We start from the raw sequence: 23,736 nt of genomic DNA, 5'->3' as shown, positions 1-23,736 counted from the left end.
GCGCTCTTTCCCTTCCAAGCCCTGCCGTGCGCCCAAACAGTGGTTTACCCCAACATATGAGGTATCAGCGTACTCAGGACAAATTGGACAACAACTTTCGTGGTTCAGTTTCTCCTTTTACCATTGGGAAAATAAAAAAATTGTTGCTAAAAGATAATTTTTGTGACTAAAAAGTTAAATGTTCATTTTTTCCTTCCATGTTGCTTCTGCTGCTGTGAAGCACCTGAAGGGTTAATAAACTTCTTGAATGTGGTTTTGAGTACCTTGAGGGGTGCAGTTTTTAGAATGGTGTCACTTTTGGGTATTTTCAGCCATATAGACCCCTCAAACTGACTTCAAATGTGAGGTGGTCCCTAAAAAAAATGGTTTTGTAAATTTCGTTGTAAAAATGACAAATCGCTGGTGAAATTTTAACCCTTATAACTTCCTAACAAAAAAAAATTTTGTTTCCAAAATTGTGCTGATGTAAAGTAAACATGTGGGAAATGTTATTTATTAACTATTTTGTGTCACATATCTCTCTGGTTTAACAGAATAAAAATTCAAAATGTGAAAATTGCAAAATTTTCAAAATTTTCGCCAAATTTCCGTTTTTATCACAAATAAACGCAGAATTTATTGACCTAAATTTACCACTAACATGAAGCCCAATATGTCACGAAAAAACAGTCTCAGAACCGCTAGGATCCGTTGAAGCGTTCCTGAGTTATTACCTCATAAAGGGACACTGGTCAGAATTGCAAAAAACGGCAAGGTCTTTAAGGTCAAAATAGGCTGGGTCATGAAGGGGTTAATCAGTAGGAATGAACAGCCCTTGTCTTAAAGGGGAAAATCTAATAACATGTTTAAAGCATTGTTGTTCAAGTCAAAATGGAAAACAATGCTAAATTGTTTTGTATTTTGCTGCCAATTCTACCAATACAGAATAAGAGTTAAACAAAAAAGAAAAAAACCTACTGACTTGTAGTCTCCTGCCGGCCTCTGTATCCCCAGCCTCCAGTGATAGCCTGTCGTTACATGTGACTGGTTCAGCCAATCACAGGCTTCAGTGGTCACATGTGACAACACATCATCTCTTGAGCATAGCCACAGAAGTGAGGGTAGCTGACTATAGTGTGGCAGGTGAAGATTTTCCTGCAGTTTCCTATGGATTTGCTGCAGAAACTCACTGTATAACTTGTCTTGTGTGACAGTAATGTAAATATATGCAATTAGAGAAGCAGGTCTGCTTCGCTCCATTCAGGGAAATCAGGCTGAGCTGTACTACCATCAACAACCTGTGGATGACCGTGGCGCTGTTCATGGGGAAATATGTTTCCTAATCTCCAACCAATCTCTATAGATGACCCTTTTGCAATGTATAGTACACCTTGCAGGGACTGATCTATTTCTTACCACAGACTCCTTCATAAGAGATTATACACTGCTCAAAAAAATAAAGGGGACACTAAAATCCCACATCCTAGATATCACTGAATTAAATATTCCAGTTGTAAATCTTTATTCATTACATAGTGGAATGTGTTGAGAACAATAAAACCTAAAAATGATCAACGTAAATCACAACTAATATCCCACGGAGGTCTGGAGTTGGAATGATGCTCAAAATCAAAGTGGAAAATGAAGTTACAGGCTGATCCAACTTCAGTGGAAATGCCTCAAGACAAGGAAATGATGCTCAGTAGTGTGTGTGGCCTCCACGTGCCTGCATGACCTCCCTACAAGGCCTGGGCATGCTCCTGATGAGGCGGATGGTCTCCTGAGGGATCTCCTCCCAGACCTGCACTAAAGCATCTGCCAACTCCTGGACAGTCTGTGGTGCAACGTGGCGTTGGTGGATGGTGCGAGACATGATGTCCCAGATGTGTTCAATCGGATTCAGGTCTGGGGAACGGGCAGGCCAGTCCACGGCTTCAATGCCTTCATCTTGCAGGAACTGCTGACACAGTCCAGCCACATGAGGTCTGTCATTGTCCTGCATTAGGAGGAACCCAGGGCCAACCGCACCAGCATATGGTCTCACAAGGGGTCTGAGGATCTCATCTCAGTACCTAATGGCAGTCAGGCTACCTCTGACGAGCACATGGAGGGCTGTGCGGCCCTGTAAAGACTTGCCACCCAACACCATTACTGACCCACTGCCAAGCCGATCATGCTGAAGGATGTTGCAGCCGGAAGATCGCTCTCCACGGCGTCTCCAGACTCTGTCACGTCTGTTACATGTGCTCAGGGTGAACCTGCTTTCATCTGTGAAGAACACAGGGCGCCAGTGGCGAATTTGCCAATCCTGGCATTCTGTGGCAAATGCCAAGCATCCTGCACGGTGTTGGGCTGTGACCACAACCCCCATCTGTGGATGTTGGGCACTCAGACCATCCTCATGGAGTCAGTTTCTAACCGTTTGTGCAGACACATGCACATTTGTGGCCTGCTGGAAGTCATTTTGCAGTGCTCTGGCAGTGCTCCTCCAGTTCCTCCTTGCACAGAGGCTGAGGTAGCAGTCCTGCTGCTGGGTTGTTGCCCTCTTACGGCCCCCTCCACGTCTCTTGGTGTACTGGCCTGTGTTCTGGTAGCGCTTCGAGCCTCTGGACACTACGCTGACAGACACAGCATACCTTCTTGCCACAGGTCACATTGATGTGCCATCCTGGATGAGCTGCACTACCTGAGCCACTTGTGTGGGTTGTAGTGTCCATCTCATGCTTCCACGAGTGTGAAAGCACAACCAATATTCAAAAGTGACCAAAATGTCAGCCAGAAAGCATTGGTATTGAGATGTGGTCTGTGGTCCCCACCTGCAGAACCACCCCTTTATTGAGTGTGTCTTTGTCTGTAATTGCCAATAATTTCCATCTGTTGTCTATTCCATTTGCACAACAGCATGTGAAATTGATTGTCAAACAGTGTTGCTTCCTAAGTGGACAGTTTGATTTCACAGTTGATTTACTTGGAGTTATATTCTGTTCTTTAAGTGTTCCTTTATTTTTTTGAGCAGTGTGTAAGAACCCCATAATAAAAATAATCAAACCATTTAATCACCTTCTGTGTCCAGTGTACTGACACTGACCTCTGACTGACATGACAGTGCTATATGACATTTAATGCTGACCTCCAGCCGCATACTTTCTCTATCAGTGGACGATAATATTACTTTATTTTTAGGACTGCCCTTGGGTTGTGTATTGTCTTCACAATCTTTGAGGATTTTCTAGAAAATGGAGGTTAAGGCCATTTTCAGATTTTGTGTCAGACAGCGGAATGCTGGCAGCCCCCCTGCCTCGCGGTTTGGTGGCTTTTCCCTCATTCACTTTAGTGGGCAAAATACAACAAAGGAAAAGCTGCAAACAAAGGGATTTGTGGGCCATCGTGAGCGAAGGAACCAACTGATGCCATTAACAGTAATTATCCGGAGAGAGTACCCCCATTAGAAAGTGCCAGACAAAAAGTGTCCCCATTAGCAATGCCAGACAGAGAGTGCGCACTCTACCAGGGCCAGAGTGCGCACTCTACCAGGGCCAGACAGACAGAGGGTGTACACTCTACCAGGGCCAGACAGACAGAGAGTGCGCACTCTATGGGGCCAGACAGAGAGTGCGCAATCTACCAGGGCCAGACAGGGAGTGCGCACTCTCCCAGGGCCAGACAGGGAGTGCGCACTCTACCAGGGCCAGACAGAGAGTGCGCACTCTACCAGGGCCAGACAGGGAGTGCGCACTCTACCAGGGCCAGACAGAGAGTGCGCACTCTACCAGGGCCAGACAGACTGCGCACTCTACCAGGGCCAGACAGACTGCGCACTCTACCAGGGCCAGACAGACTGCGCACTCTACCAGGGCCAGACAGAGAGTGCACACTCTACCAGGGCCAGACAGAGAGTGCGCACTTTACCAGGGCCAGACAGAGAGTGCGCAATTTACCAGGGCCAGACAGACAGAGAGTGCACACTCTACCAGGGTCAGACAGAGAGTGCGCACTCTACCAGGGCCAGACATACAGAGATTGCGCAGTCTACCAGGGCCAGACAGAGAGTGCACACTCTACCAGGGCCAGACAGAGAGTGCGCACTCTACCAGGGCCAGACAGAGAGTGCGCACTCTACCAGGGCCAGACAGAGAGTGCGCACTCTACCAGAGCCAGACAGAGAGTGCGCACTCTACCAGGGCCAGACAGAGAGTGCGCACTCTACCAGGGCCAGACAGAGAGTGCGCACTCTACCAGGGCCAGACAGAGAGTGCGCACTCTACCAGGGCCAGACAGAGAGTGCGCACTCTACCAGGGCCAGACAGACAGACTGCGCACTCTACCAGGGCCAGACAGAGAGTGCACAATCTACCAGGGCCAGACAGACAGAGTGCACACTCTCTAGTTCTAAACACAGTGCTCCCAGTAACACTGCCAGTCAAAGAATGCTTCTATTAACAGTGTCAGACACAGAATGCCCTTATTAGCAATGGCAGACAGAGAGTGCGCACTATACGAGGGCCAGACAGAGAGTGCGCAATCTACCAGGGCCAGACAGACAGAGGGTGTGCACTCTACCAGGGCCAGACAGACAGTGCACACTCTACCAGGGCCAGACAGACAGAGGGTGTGCACTCTACCAGGGCCAGACAGAGGGTGTGCACTCTACCAGGGCCAGACAGAGTGCGCACTCTACCAGGGCCAGACAGACAGAGAGTGCGCACTCTACCAGGGCCAGACAGACAGAGAGTGCGCACTCTACCAGGGCCAGACAGACAGAGAGTGCGCACTCTACCAGGGACAGACAGACAGAGAGTGCGCACTCTACCAGGGCCAGAGAGTGCGCAATCTACCAGGGCCAGACAGACAGAGGGTGTGCACTCTGCCAGGGCCAGACAGACAGAGGGTGTGCACTCTACCAGGGCCAGACAGAGAGTGCGCACTCTACCAGGGCCAGACAGAGGGTGTGCACTCTACCAGGGCCAGACAGACAGAGAGTGCGCACTCTACCAGGGCCAGACAGAGGGTGTGCACTCTACCAGGGCCAGACAGAGAGTGCGCGCTCTACCAGGGCCAGAGAGTGCGCAATCTACCAGGGACAGACAGACAGAGAGTGCGCAATCTACCAGGGACAGACAGACAGAGAGTGCGCAATCTACCAGGGACAGACAGACAGAGAGTGCGCACTCTACCAGGGCCAGACAGAGAGTGCGCACTCTACCAGGGCCAGACAGAGAGTGCGCACTCTACCAGGGCCAGACAGAGAGTGCGCACTCTACCAGGGCCAGACAGAGTGCGCACTCTACCAGGGCCAGACAGAGTGCGCACTCTACCAGGGCCAGACAGAGACTGCGCACTCTACCAAGGCCAGACAGACAGTGTGCGCACTCTACCAGGGCCAGACAGAGTGCGCACTCTACCAGGGCCAGACAGACAGAGGGTGTGCACTCTACCAGGGCCAGACAGACAGTGTGCGCACTCTACCAGGGCCAGATAGACAGAGTGTGCGCACTCTACCAGGGCCAGATAGACAGAGTGTGCGCACTCTACCAGGGCCAGACAGACTGCGCACTCTACCAGGGCCAGACAGACTGCGCACTCTACCAGGGCCAGACAGAGAGTGCACACTCTACCAGGGCCAGACAGAGGGTGTGCACTCTACCAGGGCCAGAGACTGCGCACTCTACCAGGGCCAGAGAGTGCGCAATCTACCAGGGCCAGACAGAGTGCGCACTCTACCATGGCTAGACAGACAGAGAGTGCGCACTATACCAGAGCCAGACAGAGAGTGCGCACTCTACCAGGGCCAGACAGAGAGTGCGCACTCTACCAGGGCCAGACAGAGTGCGCACTCTACCAGGGCCAGACAGAGAGTGCGCACTCTACCAGGGCCAGACAGAGAGTGCGCACTCTACCAGGGCCAGACAGACAGAGAGTGCGCACTCTACCAGGGCCAGACAGACAGAGAGTGCGCACTCTACCAAGGCCAGACAGAGAGTGCACACTCTACCAGGGCCAGACAGAGGGTGTGCACTCTACCAGGGCCAGACAGACAGAGAGTGCGCACTCTACCAGGGCCAGACAGAGAGTGCGCACTCTACAAGGGCCAGACAGAGGGTGCGCACTCTACCAGGGCCAGACAGACAGAGAGTGCGCACTCTACCAGGGCCAGACAGAGAGTGCGCACTCTACCAGGGCCAGACAGAGAGTGCGCACTCTACCAGGGCCAGACAGAGAGTGCGCACTCTACCAGGGCCAGACAGAGTGCGCACTCTACCAGGGCCACAGAGACTGCGCACTCTACCAAGGCCAGACAGTGTGTGAACTCTACCAGGGCCAGACAGAGAGTGTGCACTCTACCAGGGCCAGACAGAGTGCGCACTCTACCAGGGCCAGACAGACAGTGTGCGCACTCTACCAGGGCCAGATAGACAGAGTGTGCGCACTCTACCAGGGCCAGATAGACCGAGTGTGCGCACTCTACCAGGGCCAGACAGACAGAGAGTGCGCACTCTACCAAGGCCAGACAGACAGAGAGTGCGCACTCTACCAGGGCCAGAGAGTGCGAACTCTACCAGGGCCAGAGAGCGCGCAATCTACCAGGGCCAGACAGACAGAGGGTGTGCACTCTACCAGGGCCAGACAGACAGAGGGTGTGCACTCTACCAGGGCCAGACAGAGAGTGCGCACTCTACCAGGGCCAGACAGACAGTGCGCACTCTACCAGGGCCAGAGAGTGCGCAATCTACCAGGGCCAGACAGACAGAGGGTGTGCACTCTACCAGGGCCAGACAGACAGAGGGTGTGCACTCTACCAGGGCCAGACAGACAGAGGGTGTGCACTCTACCAGGGCCAGACAGAGAGTACGCACTCTACCAGGGCCAGACAGAGAGTGCGCACTCTACCAGGGCCAGACAGAGAGTGCGCACTCTACCAGGGCCAGACAGAGTGCGCACTCTACCAGGGCCAGACAGAGAATGCGCACTCTATCAGGGCCAGACAGAGAATGCGCACTCTACCAGGGCCAGACAGACAGAGAGTGCGCACTCTACCAGGGTCAGGCAGAGAGTGCGCACTCTACCAGGGTCAGGCAGAGAGTGCGCACTCTACCAGGGTCAGGCAGAGAGTGCGCACTCTACCAGGGTCAGGCAGACAGAGGGTGTGCACTCTACCAGTGCCAGACAGAGAGTGCGCACTCTACCAGGGCCAGACAGAGAGTGCGCACTCTACCAGGGCCAGACAGAGAGTGCGCACTCTACCAGGGCCAGAGAGTGCGCAATCTACCAGGGCCAGACAGACAGAGGGTGTGCACTCTACCAGGGCCAGACAGAGAGTGTGCACTCTACCAGGGCCAGACAGACAGAGAGTGTGCACTCTACCAGGGCCAGACAGACAGAGGGTGTGCACTCTACCAGGGCCAGACAGAGAGTGCGCACTCTACCAGGGCCAGACAGACAGAGTGCGCACTCTACCAGGGTCAGGCAGAGAGTGTGCACTCTACCAGGGTCAGGCAGAGAGTGCGCACTCTGCCAGGGCTAGACAGACAGAGAGTGCGCACTCTGCCAGGGCTAGACAGACAGAGAGTGCGCACTCTACCAGGGCCAGACAGAGAGTGCGCACTCTACCAGGGCCAGACAGAGAGTGCGCACTCTACCAGGGCCAGACAGAGAGTGCGCACTCTACCAGGGCCAGACAGACAGAGACTGCACACTCTACCAGGGCCAGACAGACAGAGACTGCGCACTCTACCAGGGCCAGACAGAGAGTGCGCATTCTACCAGGGCCAGACAGAGACTGTGCACTCTACCAGGGCCAGACAGACAGACACTGCTCACTCTACCAGGGCCAGACAGAGACTGTGCACTCTACCAGGGCCAGACAGAGACTGTGCACTCTACCAGGGCCAGACAGACAGAGAGTGCGCACTCTACCAGGGCCAGACAGAGAGTGTGCACTCTACGGGGCCAGACAGAGAGTGTGCACTCTACCAGGGCCAGACACAGAGAGTGCGCACTCTACCAGGGCCAGACACAGAGAGTGCGCACTCTACCAGTGCCAGACAGAGTGCGCACTCTACCAGTGCCAGACAGAGACAGAGAGTGCGCACTCTACCAGTGCCAGACAGAGAGTGCGCACTCTACCAGTGCCAGACAGAGAGTGCGCACTCTACCAGTGCCAGACAGAGAGTGCGCACTCTACCAGTGCCAGACAGAGAGTGCGCACTCTACCAGTGCCAGACAGAGAGTGCGCACTCTACCAGTGCCAGACAGAGAGTGCGCACTCTACCAGTGCCAGACAGAGAGTGCGCACTCTACCAGTGCCAGACAGAGAGTGCGCACTCTACCAGTGCCAGACAGAGAGTGCGCACTCTACCAGTGCCAGACAGAGAGTGCGCACTCTACCAGGGCCAGACAGAGAGTGCGCACTCTACCAGGGCCAGACAGAGAGTGCGCACTCTACCAGGGCCAGACAGAGAGTGCGCACTCTACCAGGGCCAGACAGAGTGAGACTGCGCACTCTACCAGGGTCAAGCAGAGAGTGCGCACTCTACCAGGGTCAGGCAGAGAGTGCGCAATCTGCCAGGGCTAGACAGACAGAGAGTGCGCACTCTGCCAGGGCTAGACAGACAGAGAGTGCGCACCCTACCAGGGCCAGACAGAGACTGCGCACTCTACCAGGGCCAGACAGACAGACTGCGCACTCTACCAGGGCCAGACAGAGACTGCGCACTCTACCAGGGCCAGACAGACAGACTGCGCACTCTACCAGGGCCAGACAGAGACTGCGCACTCTACCAGGGCCAGACAGACAGAGACTGCGCACTCTACCAGGGCCAGACAGACAGAGGGTGCGCACTCTACCAGGGCCAGACAGAGTGCGCACTCTACCAGGGCCAGACAGACAGACACTGCTCACTCTACCAGGGCCAGACAGAGACTGTGCACTCTACCAGGGCCAGACAGAGACTGTGCACTCTACCAGGGCCAGACAGACAGAGAGTGCGCACTCTACCAGGGCCAGACAGAGAGTGCGCACTCTACCAGGGCCAGACAGAGAGTGCGCACTCTACCAGGGCCAGACAGAGAGTGCGCACTCTACCAGGGCCAGACACAGAGAGTGCGCACTCTACCAGGGCCAGACACAGAGAGTGCGCACTCTACCAGGGCCAGACACAGAGAGTGCGCACTCTACCAGGGCCAGACACAGAGAGTGCGCACTCTACCAGGGCCAGACAGAGAGTGCGCACTCTACCAGGGCCAGACAGAGAGTGCGCACTCTACCAGGGCCAGACAGAGAGTGCGCACTCTACCAGGGCCAGACAGACTGCGCACTCTACCAGGGCCAGACAGAGAGTGCGCACTCTACCAGGGCCAGACAGAGAGTGCGCACTCTACCAGGGCCAGACAGAGAGTGCGCACTCTACCAGGGCCAGACAGCGAGTGCGCACTCTACCAGGGCCAGACAGAGAGTGCGCACTCTACCAGGGCCAGACAGAGAGTGCGCACTCTACCAGGGCCAGACAGAGAGTGCGCACTCTACCAGGGCCAGACAGAGAGTGCGCACTCTACCAGGGCCAGACAGAGTGAGACTGCGCACTCTACCAGGGTCAAGCAGAGAGTGCGCACTCTACCAGGGTCAGGCAGAGAGTGCGCAATCTGCCAGGGCTAGACAGACAGAGAGTGCGCACTCTGCCAGGGCTAGACAGACAGAGAGTGCGCACTCTGCCAGGGCTAGACAGACAGAGAGTGCGCACTGTACCAGGGCCAGACAGAGAGTGCGCACTCTACCAGGGCCAGACAGACAGAGACTGCGCACTCTACCAGGGTCAGACAGAGCGTGCACAATCTACCAGGGCCAGACAGAGAGTGCGCACTCTACCAGGGCCAGACAGAGAGTGCGCACTCTACCAGGGCCAGACAGACAGAGACTGCGCACTCTACCAGGGTCAGACAGAGAGTGCACAATCTACTAGGGCCAGACAGAGAGTGCGCACTCTACCAGGGCCAGACAGAGAGTGCGCACTCTACCAGGGCCAGACAGACAGAGACTGCGCACTCTACCAGGGTCAGACAGAGCGTGCGCAATCTACCAGGGCCAGACAGAGAGTGCGCACTCTACCAGGGCCAGACAGAGAGTGCGCACTCTACCAGGGCCAGACAGACAGAGACTGTGCACTCTATCAGGGTCAGACAGAGAGTGCGCACTCTACCAGGGCCAGACAGAGAGTGCGCACTCTACCAGGGCCAGACAGACAGAGACTGCGCACTCTACCAGGGTCAGACAGACAGAGACTGCGCACTCTACCAGGGTCAGACAGAGAGTGCACAATCTACCAGGGCAAGACAGACAGAGTGCACACTCTCTAGTTCTTAACACAGTGCTCCCAGTAACACTGCCAGTCAAAGTATGCTTCTATTAACAGTGTCAGACACAGAATGCCCTTATTAGCAATGGCAAACAGAGAGTGCCCCTTTACCTGTGCTATCTCGAGAGTTCTACCATTAATAACACTGCCAGTCAGTGTGCAGCTATTATCAATGGCAGCCAGAAAATGCCCCTATTAACAGTGTCAGTCAGATAATTCACCCATTACTAGTGGTCCCAGAGAATGTTTCCATAAACAGTGTCACTCAGAGATTGCCCACATAACCAGTGCCCGATAAAGAGTACTCCTCCAAACAATGCAAGCCGAAGAATGCCTCCATTAACATTGCCAATAATCAAGAGCCCAAGTTACCGGTTGCAGCCAGAGAATGCCTCAATCAATAATGCCCTTCTGAGACAGCGCCTACTAACGCTGACTTCCAGAGACCCTCATAAACAGTGAAGACAGGGAGTGCCCCCATTGATGAAGGTTCATCCAAGGGTTTGATATCTGGAAAAACTTCCATGGGGTTGTGGGCACTGGGCGATGTCACCCGTCTATATGGCACCACCTAGAATATCTCCCGGACAAAAAAACTTCATTGGGAAATTTGCCTTCATGGCATTGATGTGCACATGGAATGCCACCGTCCTATGGGTGTGCTTCCTTATTACTTCTGATCACCCTGCTCCTGGAGTTGGGGCAGGTCAGGCTTTGGTGTAATGGCATGCTTGTAGCGTTAGGTCCCGGCTATATATACTTGCACCGGGTCTAATAATAACACACGTCTTGCTATTTATGTGGGGAATTCAGAGTGACATCTTAATGACACTGTGCAGATCAGTGCACTGTGTTTTCTACCTATCTACCAGTCTGGATTTCTGCAGGCATATAAATAGACATTGTTTTGTAGCTTTATTAGATGTTTATGTCATTGTTTGGATCATATTTTGTTACTTCCCTCCTTAAAGGGGTTTTGTACTATTAGAAAAAGTGGACCCCAAATGTTTCCAGTAAAATAACAAAATCAGGTGGCACTCGCCTTCCTTGGGTCCAGCACTCCACTGCTTCTCCGATCTCATTGTTTTGGCTGCATTTGTGATGTCATGGTCACATCAGCAGCTCACATCACCACTGCAGCCCATTATTGAGCTCAGCGGCTCGAGCCGTCCACTCTGCTGAGCCACTGACCTCAGTGATTAGCTGCAGCGGTAATGTGAGCTGTCAATGTACCATCACCGCTGAAGCCAAAACACTGAGACAAGATCAGGGGTTGAGAGCCCGCGCTGAATCTTTTGGTGCTTGAATAAACTTTTGGGATCCACTTCTCTAAAAGTGTAAAACCCCTTTAAGTTGAAAATCCAGTTTAAAGATATTTCTTACCATAAGAATTACTGGCAAATTGAACAGATTTGCTATCAATGGGGGTCTCCAGTGCTGGTTAAAAATGCTGTCCACTACTTGGAAAACCCTTTCTGGATCCCTATGTTTGCCCTAAATAAAGGTAATAACACCTATACTCACCTCTGATGCCAATGCCGTACCGGCAGTGATGTCACTGGCTCTCCCAGGGATCACGTGACATTGATATGTCACATGATCCCTGCGGCCAATCAGCGTTGGCTTTATTCTCCTCTCCTACAAATTAATCTATATATCTAGAGGAAGTGAGAGAGCAGCCGAAGCCCCCACTTCCTCCGGATGTCTTGATTCGACAGTAGGAGAGGACAGTAAAGCCAGCGCTGATTGGCCGCAGGGATGACGTGACATAACAATGTCACAGGATTCCTGGGAAAGCCAGTGTAGACGCTGCTGGAATGGCACCCACACCAGAGGTGAGTATAGGTGTTATTATCTTACTGGGGGAAAACATGGATTCAGAATGGATTGTCCAAATGGCGGACAACTCCTTTAAGAGGTATTAGTCACAACAAGGGTCCCTTTGCTTAAGGGAAACACTTTCCCGTTTGCCATGTTAGAACATACCAATATGGCATGATTTCGCATCGAGTCTGTGAAGCAAGAAGTTGTTCCTTTGTGAGTCTGACTGCTGGGATCCCTACTAATGTCTGTGGCAAATGGCCACTAATGACTGTGACAATTGGCCACTAATGACTGTCAGCTACTAATGTCTGTGACGGTCAGCCACTAATATCTGTGAGAATCGGCCACTAATGTCTGTGACAATCGGTCACTAATGTCTGTGACAATCAGCCACTAATGACTGTGACAGTCGGCCACTAATGTCTGTGACAATCGGCCACTAATGTCTGTCAGCTACTAATGTCTGTGACAATCGGCCACCAATGTCTGTGACAATCGGCCACCAATGTCTGTGACAATCAGCCACTAGTGTCTGTGACAATCAGCCACTAATGTCTGTGACAATCAGCCACTAATGACTGTGACAGTCGGCCACTAATGTCTGTGACAATCGGCCACTAATGTCTGTCAGCTACTAATGTCTGTGACAACCGGCCACCAATGTCTGTGACAATCGGCCACTAATGTCTTTGTCAATCGGCCACTAATGTTTGTCAGCCACTAATGTCTGTCAGCTACTAACGTCTGTGGCAATTGGCCACTAATGTCTGTCACCTACTAATGTCTGTGGCAGTCGGCCACCAATGTTTGTCACAGACATTAGTGGCCGATTGTCACAGACAATTGTGACAATCGGCCACTAATGTCTGTGACAATCGGCCACTAATGTCTATCAGCCACTAATGTCTGTCAGCTACTAATGTCTGTGGCAGTCGGCCACTAATGTCTGTCAGCTACTAATGTCTGTGACAATCGGCCACTAATGTCTGTCAGCTACTAATGTCTGTGGCAGTCGGCCACTAATGTCTGTCAGCTACTAATGTCTGTGACAATCGGCAACTAATGACTGTGACGCTAAAGGTTGGCCGTTTTATGAAATCGGTGTAGTGTTCATATTCTTGTGTTTCTATAGGACATTGTATCCACCATTAGTCCAGGTTATACCTTCTACTATAAATCCTCTGGGACGCTGATTGGCCCCTCTATATATCCTAAGCACGTGATTTAAGCAGCGGTACACTAATGAAGGTCGCAGTTATATGACCGAAATGTTTCTTATTGTACTGAAGTTTGGACCACATTAAAATAGTTCTTCTTTACTTCCGCTTGTGTGCCAAATTGTCATTCAATTTATTGTAAAGGTCTGGGACCCTACTTGAGCACCAGCAAACACTACAGGTTGTGCCACGTTATATTCCTAATTATTGAGCCACTAATGTCTGTGACAATCATCCGCTAATGTCTGTGACTGTGAAACTCCAACATATGTGGCTATGCTGCAGTTTCCCACACTGGGTGGGTGGTGGTGCCATTTTGGATAGGCATCAGTCGTTGGGATCCACCTTGACATGTATGTGATATGTCAGCGGTGCGCATGGTGGGACTGCTGACAGTTAACCTAGTTCATGTCACCTCATTTTCTTGTTCATATACTGGAACTAGGATCTAACAAAATCTTGAAGCCTCAGGGCCCCAATGCAACTTAGAAGGGCCCCCTACCCACCATATGCCATTTATAACACTGGTGTGTGCTTATATGGCAGAGGGGTCTTTGAGGTGGATCTCCTACCTTGGCAACTCCACACCATAATAAGTGGAATAAAAACCCTCTCCTGATAGACACAAGGGAATGTCGCTGAATGACGGGTCGTTCACAATCGACCAGTTCTTCGTTTACCCCGATATACAGGCCATGCTCCTCTTACTATATACAACTGGTGATATGCTGTCATGTCCTGCCAGTGGAGCTGTCAGCACCATGTCTCCTCTTATCCACTGCAGGCTGTACCCTTAGAGACCACTTGTAGTCGTCATCCCCCGCTCACTGCATGCCTCAATACACCCTCCACCTGCTAAACCGCAGTGAGGGTCCGAGCTCATAAACCCCCATCAGTATCATCTTCTGACATGTCTCTATTGTTGCCCCACTGTCACCCACATCTTGACAGCAGGCCCCCCTATCCAGGTGAACGTGTCATGTAGTGCTCAGCCCTGTGGCTGTGGTCTGTCCGAGAACCCGAGGGTCAGGACAGAGTGGTCTTCCTCCCCCTCCCAGATGTGATGAGCCTTCCAGTGTTTCTCTCCGCCTGGTGCGCACTGGGCATACATCTTGTTGCAGGCGGGTCTTGCCATGGAGGGTTGTGTGCATGGTGGGCTCTATTGTTCCCGTGTTGATAGTTGGGTCCCCGTCCTTCACGACCACAGACAGAACGATCCCTGTTAATGGTTGGATCATTGTGTCTGTGGCTGCGGCCCCCCACCTGCCCTGCTCTCCTCATCCCCTGCGCACTCTCCCTCCGCAGTGCTTCCCCACATCTTCTCCCACCAGGCTCCTCATTGTTCTTCCTCCATCAGTTGTGACTTTGTTAGGTTCTGTTGTATTCTTGCACTTTCTGCTGGTTCTGATCCGTCTGTCTACTGTAACACTTGGGCCCTGTTATTCGGGAGCAGTGGTCCCCCCCACTAGCGCTCTCCTTTCTCCCTCTGCCTCCTTCCCTCTCTCCTGTCTATTTATATCTGACTCCTCCTATACTGTGCTATTTCAGTCGCTCTGCTGCAGAGCCTTCCACTTGCAGCCCAGCGTTCACTAGGCAGGAGGGGGAGGGCAGGGTACAGGCCTAACTAAACCTCCCAGCACCTCTGGCACTGGCACCCATTGACCCGCCACCAGCGCCACCTCCTTCCCTTTGGATATGGATTATCTGTCCTCCGTGGGTACACTGCGCCTTTTTTAAAGAAGATCCCGAAGCGGCGGAGTTGTTGGGAGTTAGGGTGTGCTTTTGGGCAGAGGGGAGGGAGGTCGGCTGGTTGTAGGGAGCTGGCAGCAGAGGGGGGTCCGGGAATGTTGCTGGTTCCCAGAGTCCTGGCGCTGCCTGACATGCTGCAGACTATTTATGAGACAGAGCCTTGTGTGTCCTCTGCAGATGGTGTTAAGGGGCGAGAGCCAGCGTTGGAGCTCCTCAGCCGGGCACAGGGGCACGCGATGCCCGCTGCAGGTGAGAAGCCTTTCCTTACTCCATTCATAGGGCAACCCATGCCTGTCATCCATTCACATCCATCCCCGCACATCCTCAGTGCCGAATCTACAGCCTGGACCAAACTCTCACATAGTTTCTGAAGAGAGTACGCTCAATTCCATAGGGTGACACAGTGGGTTCTCGTGTTACTTCCCTCACTTTAGGAAGATGCCCTAAATACGTCGCAACGTTACATCCCGATCACTAGTGGTGACCATGTACCTTCATCATCACCCGCCGTCCCGCTGATCTCCTGTTCCACCCATCTCCTCACCGTATCGCCCGCTATATGCCACCTGTACATGGTGGCTGGTGCAGACATCATACTCTATTCTTACTGTCACTGCCTCTCCCTACTGCTCTGTACTGTATCCTCCCTAGACAGCAGCCTTCGCACAGAAGCCATCCCCTGCAATGCTACCTGTGTATACAGATCGCCTCACCTAATGCACAGGTATCCGGCAATCGCACATGGACCGCTAACCTCCTAATACACAACAAGCAGACATATACCTGTCCTAATACACAGGGATCAGTGCATGCACAGCTCAGGAGGTATAGAGCACTAAGCTCCTAATACAGAGGACGCCATTCCATATATTACTGCTAATATATCACAATACATAGGTATCAGGTCTTACACCTCGGATATATTGTCCGCATCCTACTGCTTGTATACAGGTAGTCATATTCCTATATCCGCTTCCTAATAAAGAGTTATCATGCCACATACCCATATATTGCTCCTGATGTACAGGTATCATATGCCCATATCCTCCACGTCTCAGATCACATACCTACATATGCAACTAATACAACGGTATCATCACATACATCCATATCTTTCTAAACCTCCATCTCCTTCTAATACAGGGATCATAGCGTATACCAATCTATTTCTCTTGGTGTGCAGGTAGCGGATCATATTCCCATTTACTCCATCTAATAAAATGTATCAATATCGTCATAATACAAAGGTTTCATGGCATATACCCTTATCTATCTCACACACAGATCTCTGCCCATTTACCTCCTAATACAGAGATCATAACATCTAGCCATAGATTTCTTCTGATGTGCAGTTAGTAGATCATACGCCCATGTCCTCAACCTAACAAATAAGTATCTGATCTTATGCCAATATCCTTCAACTAGTACAAATGTATGAGATCATATGCCAATTTCATATACCTAATATACAGGAATAAGATCAAACACAATATCATCCTCTATATATATATCAGGAAATAGAACTCGTGCTCCTCCTAATACACAGGTATCAGATATACCTATTAGTATCACATCATGTAGCTATAACCCCCACTTATCATGGCATATACTCCTCCTAATACACAGGTATCAGATATACCTATTAGTATCACATCATGTAGCTATAACCCCCACTTATCATGGCATATACTCCTCCTAATACACAGGTATCAGATAAACCTATTAGTATCACATCATGTAGCTATATCTCCACCTATCATGGCATATACTCCTCCTAATACACAGGTATCAGATAAACCTATTAGTATCACATCATGTAGCTATATCCCCCACTTATCATGGCATATACTCCTCCTAATACACAGGTATCAGATAAACCTATTAGTATCACATCATGTAGCTATATCCCCCACTTATCATGGCATATACTCCTCCTAATACACAGGTATCAGATAAACCTATTAGTATCACATCATGTAGCTATATCCCCCACTTATCATGGCATATACTCCTCCTAATACACAGGTATCAGATAAACCTATTAGTATCAGATCATGTAGTTATATCCCCCACTTATAATGGCATATACTCCTCCTAATACACAGGTATCAGATAAACCTATTAGTATCACATCATGTAGTTATATCCCCCACCTATCATGGCATATACTCCTCCTAATACACAGGTATCAGATATACCTATTAGTATCACATCATGTAGCTATATCCCCCACTTATAATGGCATATACTCCTCCTAATACACAGGTATCAGGTAAACCTATTAGTATCACATCATGTAGCTATATCCCCACCTATCATGGCATATACTCCTCCTAATACACAGGTATCAGGTAAATATGTCTTTAGTCTCCTTATGACACAGAAGTATCAGGTCATACACGGTGTTAGATTTGATAGGATGTTGATTAGGAGGTGGATGGAGGTAGCGGAATATGTTTTGATTCATCTGTATTGCGAGGACATTGGTATAACATACACCAATATTTCCCTAATACCGTACATATATATCAGAAAATACACCTCCATTCGCCTCCTAATGCACAGTGATATGCCCAAGTCATCTGCCAAATACATAGGCACCGTGACATAGTATATACCAGTATCTGTATCCTTCTTCGAATCCACAGACATCAGGATATTTATTGTACCGCCATTCTCCTGATAATACAAGGCACATAACTCCTTATACACAGGTACTCTCCAGTAACCATACCCTCCAGGCATGATCTCCACTGTAGATTCTTCTTATAGCTTACTTCCTAATTAACTTTTTCTTCTTCCAATATAGAGTGTCAGGACACCATTGCTTCCTTATCTTTATAACATTACTTCTCCTCCTAATACGCAGGCATCAGGGGGAAAATATAGTATACATATAGAAGTGTCATAATATGCAAGGCTCGCCCCCCCAATACACATGTATCAGGCATCGTGTGGGTTTCTGTACTGCACTAATACAACGGCATGGTGAAATAAATGATACGTTTTCACCTAATACACAGGTATGAAGGCATACATGAGCTGGATGGATGTATTTCCGTGTCTGCTATATGTATATCTGTATGTGTGCATATGCTTTATGTCAGGATTTGTATCAATGTATACGTAATTCATGTATGGATGTGTGTATTGTGTATGGTTATATTTATATAAGTGTGTATGTAATACAGCACATCTATGTTGTATGTATATATACATTATATATATATATATATATATTTGTACAAAGCTGATCTCTATGTACTGTATATATATATATATATATATAATGTAAAATTAATAAATAATGCAAATGTGTGTGTGTGTATATATATATATATATATATATATATATATATATATATATATATATATATATATATATATATATATATATATATATATATATATATATATATATATATATATTTATATATATATATATATATATATAGCAATAAAAAAAATGGAACAGCACAAAATCCAATACTTATCTTCGGGTGCAAGGCCCAAAACAACTTGTCCACTGGTTATTCTTGGTCAATATACTTCACAAAAACAGGCAGCACTCCATATTCTTAGAAAAATGTGCAGGGTTTTATTATACCCACATCACCGTGCTCATTTGAGCCGAAACGTTGCACGGTGATGTGGGTATAATAAAACCCTGCACATTTTTCTAAGAATATGGAGTGCTGCCTGTCTTTGTGAAGTATATATATATATATATATATATATATATATATATATATATATATATATATATATATATATATATATATATATATATATATATATATATATACACATACATACACTACATGCAGGATTTATGTGTACTTTACATGTGCATATATATGTAAATGTATGTGTGTGTTCTTTATATATTGCATGTCTTATATATATATATATATATATTATATAACCATCTAGTTTTTACTTTTATGTTGTGTACTGATATATATTTGTATGTATTCTGCATGTTTATATGTTTGTGTAGTACATTTATGTATGTATGTATGTATGTATTAATGTATGAGTGCTGTCTGTATCTGTGTATTCCACATGTGCGTTTGTATTGTACAGATGTATATATGTTTTGTATGCATTTGTATTGATGTAATGGGTAAATACATTGGTGTGTATGTTTATTTTCTGTGCACTGTATGTATCCATCACTTTATGTGTGTGCATTGTGTATCTATGCGTGCTGTATCTATGTATCTGCACTCTGTGTGTTCATCACCTGTGTTTTCACACGTCCACAGTGCATAAATATCACACGTGTGCAGAATAACACACGTGTGCAGGACATTGTGTGATGTGTGGTGATCTATATATAATTCCAGCTGTGTATTTTTAGCTGCACTGATGTCTGTAGACGGGAGGAATGCTGCACACATACTGCACCCCTCTAATCCCCCTCCCCATGCCAGTATGTGTGCCCAGATGAAATATGAATCCGCCATTCTCCAAATAGGTTAAAAGTGGATTAATACTGTATTGGCTACACAGGAAATCTATAGTGTCTACTAGCATTCAAGAAATGTGTGCGGCAATGAGACATGGATGTTTTATTACTAAGGGTTTGCTATACAGTAAGTGAGCAAGTCTAAATAATATATTGTATATATTCAGTACTGTGCAAACGTTTTGGGCAGGTGTGGGAAAAATACGGCAATGAATGCTTTACAAAATAGTAGTGTTAGTTTATGATTACAATTAACAAAATGCAAAGTGAATGTAAATCAAATCAATCATTACTGTGATAACCCTTTGCCTTCAAAACTCACAAACTGTGTGCAAGTGTAACTCACCAGGCAGGTTGTTCCAAACATCTTGGAGAACTAACCACAGATCTGTTATGGATGTAGCCTTGTGGAAATCCTTTTGTCTCAGACAGAATTAATGATATTGATATCAGGGCTCTGTGGGGACCATATCATCACTTCCAGGAATCCTTGTTCTTCCTTACTCTGGAGATATTTCCTACTGACATTGGCTGTATGTTTGGGGTTCTTATCCTGCTACAGAATAAATTTGTAGCCAATCAGACGCCTCCCTGATGATATTACATGATGGATACATATCTGTCAGTGTTTCTCAGCCTTGAAGACATCATTAATCTTGACCAAATTCCCAACTCCATTGGCTAATATGCAGCCCAAAATTTGTAAGAAACCTTCTTATGCTTCATTGATGCCTGCAGATGAGGAATATTGTAGCTTTTGGCCTCCTAGACTCATTGGTCCAGAGCACCTGCTGCCATTTTTCTGCACCCCAATTCCTATGTTTTTGTTCATAGTTTAGTCACTTGGCCTTCTTTCTATGTCAAAGGAATGTTTTTTTGACTGTAATTCTTCTGTGAAGATCACTTCTGGCCAGACTACTACGAACCGTAAATGGGTGTAGCTGGGTCCCCCTGGTTGTTTCCAGTTTTGAGCTGATGGCACTGCTGGACATCTTCCACTTTAGAAGGGAAGTAACCATGATGTGTCTTTCATCTGCTACACTAAGTTTTCTTAACCATCCCATGCTTCTAAGGCCATCAACATTGCCAATTTCTTGGTATCCTCAATGCTGAGAAGTAAAGACAGATACTTATCCATTATGCAATACCATTTGATTGGTTCCAGATTTATTATGCAAAAGGATAATGACCCCAAACATGCAGCCAATATCATTAAGATCTATGTTAATTGTAAAAAATAAGAAGAAGTCCTGGAAGTAATTTTATGGCCCCCACAGTGCACGGACCTCAACATCATTGTCTGTGTGGTATTACATGAAGGGAAAGAAGGATTTCTGTAAGTCTATACCACAGATCTGTGGTTGGTTCACCAAGATGTTAGGAACAACCTTCATGCAAGATCTTTCAAAATCTGTGTGCAAGTACCTAGAAGAATTTTATACTTTGTTGTTTTGAAGGTAAAGACTGATCACACCAAATAGTGATTTGATTTAGATTTCTCTTTAGTTCATTCAGTTTACATTTTGTTAATTGATCAAAATAAACTATTACAACTTCTATTTTTGAAAGCATTCTTACTTTGTAGCATTTTTTCTGCTTTTATATGTGTCAATACTTACATGTTAAAGAAATCTGTCACCACCCGGAACGTATATGACTTATTAACATGGGCATACAGGTAATAAAATTGTTATACTAGTCCTACCTGTATGCCTCATATTAGTGGTCTTGCTGTGGAAAAATCTTTGTGTTATTTCCATGTGCTAATGATTTCTTCCTTGCTCCGTGGTGTGCGGTGCATGGAAGAATTCCCTGCCTCCTGTCTTCATTGTAATACTACCCCCTCCCTTCAGCATCAGTTATGGTCCCGTAATCCCGCGCCTGTGCCCTGCACTCCCTCCACAACACACACCTTTTCCTCCATTTTATTGGAACTGCATTCCTTCTGTGCAGGTGACTTTTGCTCCAGTGACCTCCCATGTGCGCGCCCCACTTCTTCCCTACATAGTCCTTGCTATGTACACATGGTTCCTAGCGATGACTATGCAGGGAGGAAGGGCAGAGAGCACCTTGTCATCGCGGACACTGTAGGCCACACTGATTCGCCTGCACAGAAGATCCCTGAATGCAGCGCCCATAGAATGGGGGAAAATGTGCATATTGTGGAGGGAGTCCAGGGTGCAGGCATGGGATCCTGGGGCAATAACTGACATCCATGGGAGGGGGTAGTATTGTAATGAGGAGAGGAGGCAGGGATTTCTTCCAGGCACTGCACGCCCCCGAGCCTGGAAGAAATCATTAACATAAATAAAGAGTATAACATTTCTCAGCAAGACCGTTAATATGAGGCATACAGGTAGGACTAGTGTAACATTTCTATTACATGTATGCCCATATTAATAGGTCATATACATCCCGGGGGGGTGACAGATTTCCTTTAATTTGCAACTGTATCTGCTTAGCAAATCTGCATCTATATCAGACAAACACGTAGATATATGTATACTTGCATGTATATTAGACATATATTCTGTATATAGGTGCATTTGTATGTATATTCATTCCACCCAATTTTTAAGATAAGATGGGGCCACATACTGCAGCATATTTTATTTCATGCTAAGGGTGCTTTCACATTGCACTTAGTATATGCTCAATGGCCCCTTGGGGGCATACATCCGAACCCCTCGTGCAAAATGAGATTTTAGACGTATACGTCAATGGGGCCATAGACTATAATGTTGCCCCCACACACAGTATAATGCCCCCCATCTCTCGCAAGTAGTTTAATGCACTCATAATCCTCCACATAGTATGCTGCCCACACAGTCCCCGTCAGACACAATATGATGCTGCCAGAGCCCCCATACCCACAGTATGATGTCCTCACAGCTCCCCCACACACACAGCACGATACCTCCACACAAGAATCCCACTTACCCATATATGTATAAATTTTTATATTTATATATAGTACCTATTTTTTTACGTCTTTTCATGAGACAACACTGAATTAATACAATGTAAAGTGGTCAATGTACAGCTTGCAGTGTCAATTTGGCATGCATCTAAATAACTCACCACACAGCCATTAATGACTAAACCGCTGGCAACAAAAGTGAGTACACCCCTAGGTAAAAATTGCCAGATTGTGCCCAAATTGTCAATATTGTGTATGGCCACCATTATTTTCAAGCCCTGCCATAACTCTCTTGGGCATGGAGGTCACTAGAGCTTCACGGATTCCTCTTCCACGACAACATCACGGAGAAAGACCTTGCGCTCCTGCACCTTCCATTTGAGGATACCCACAGATGCTGAATAGAATTAGAATTTGGAGACATGCTTGCCCAGTCCAGCATCTTTACCCTCAGTTTCTTTAGCAAGGCAGTCGTCTTCTTGGAGGTGTGTTTGTGGTAGTTATCATGTTGGAATACTGCCCTACGGCCCAGTTTCCGAAGGGAGGGGATCATGCTCTGCTTCAGTATGTCGCAGTACATGTTGGGATTCATGGTTCCCTCAATGAACTGTAGCTCCCCACAGCAGGCAGCACTTATGCAGCCCCAAACCATGACACTTCCACCACCATGCTTGACTGTAGGCAAGACACTTTGTCTGTGCACTCCTCACCTGGTTGCCGCCACAAACGCTTGACACCATCTGAACCAAATAAGTTTATCTTGGTCTCATCAGACCACAGGACATGGTGTCAATAACTCATGTCCTTAGTCTACTTGTCTTTAGCAAACTGTTTGCAGGCTTTCTTGCGCATCATCATTTAGAAGATACTTCCTTCTGGGATGACAGCCATGCAAACCAATTTGATGCATTGTGCGGCATATGGTCTGAGCAGTGACAGACTGACCCCTCCACCCCTATAACCTCTGTAGCAATGATGGCAGCACTCATACGTCTATTGTGAACAGACAACCTCTGGATATGACGCTGCGCATGTGCACTCAACTTCTTTGGTCGACCATGGCGAGGCCTATCCTGAGTGTAACCTGTTTTGTTAAACCGTTGTACGGTCTTGGCCACGGTGCTGCTTCTCAGTGTCGGGATGTTGGCAATCTTCTTATAGCCTCGGCCATTTTTAAGTAGAGCAACAATTCTATTTTTCAGATCATCAGTTCTTTGCCATGAGGAG

At 48.0% G+C, this 23,736-nt stretch overlaps 2 protein-coding genes across 10 annotated transcripts in view; one reads left to right on the top strand and one right to left on the bottom strand.

Annotated features, from left to right (window-relative positions):
* Positions 1–23,736, top strand: part of HDAC5 (histone deacetylase 5) — a 118,451-nt gene that overhangs the window by 59,363 nt on the left and 35,352 nt on the right. For 4 of the 9 annotated variants that reach the window (XM_069751466.1, XM_069751468.1, XM_069751465.1 and 1 more), the window contains exon 3: positions 15,296–15,367. The exons of 3 other annotated variants lie outside the window; for them this stretch is intronic. In XM_069751466.1, coding sequence (XP_069607567.1) covers positions 15,296–15,367 — 72 coding nt within the window. Of the gene's footprint in view, positions 1–14,915; positions 15,368–23,736 lie in introns of those variants that run through there. 2 more of the 9 variants (XM_069751463.1, XM_069751464.1) reach the window with 2 other exon arrangements.
* Positions 1–23,736, bottom strand: part of LOC138664622 (uncharacterized) — a 101,902-nt gene that overhangs the window by 77,685 nt on the left and 481 nt on the right. The window lies entirely within an intron of this gene.

This window comes from Ranitomeya imitator, chromosome 2 (genome assembly GCF_032444005.1).
Source record: "Ranitomeya imitator isolate aRanImi1 chromosome 2, aRanImi1.pri, whole genome shotgun sequence".
NCBI lineage: Eukaryota > Metazoa > Chordata > Amphibia > Anura > Dendrobatidae > Ranitomeya > Ranitomeya imitator.
This window is presented reverse-complemented; position numbering and strand designations above follow the sequence as displayed.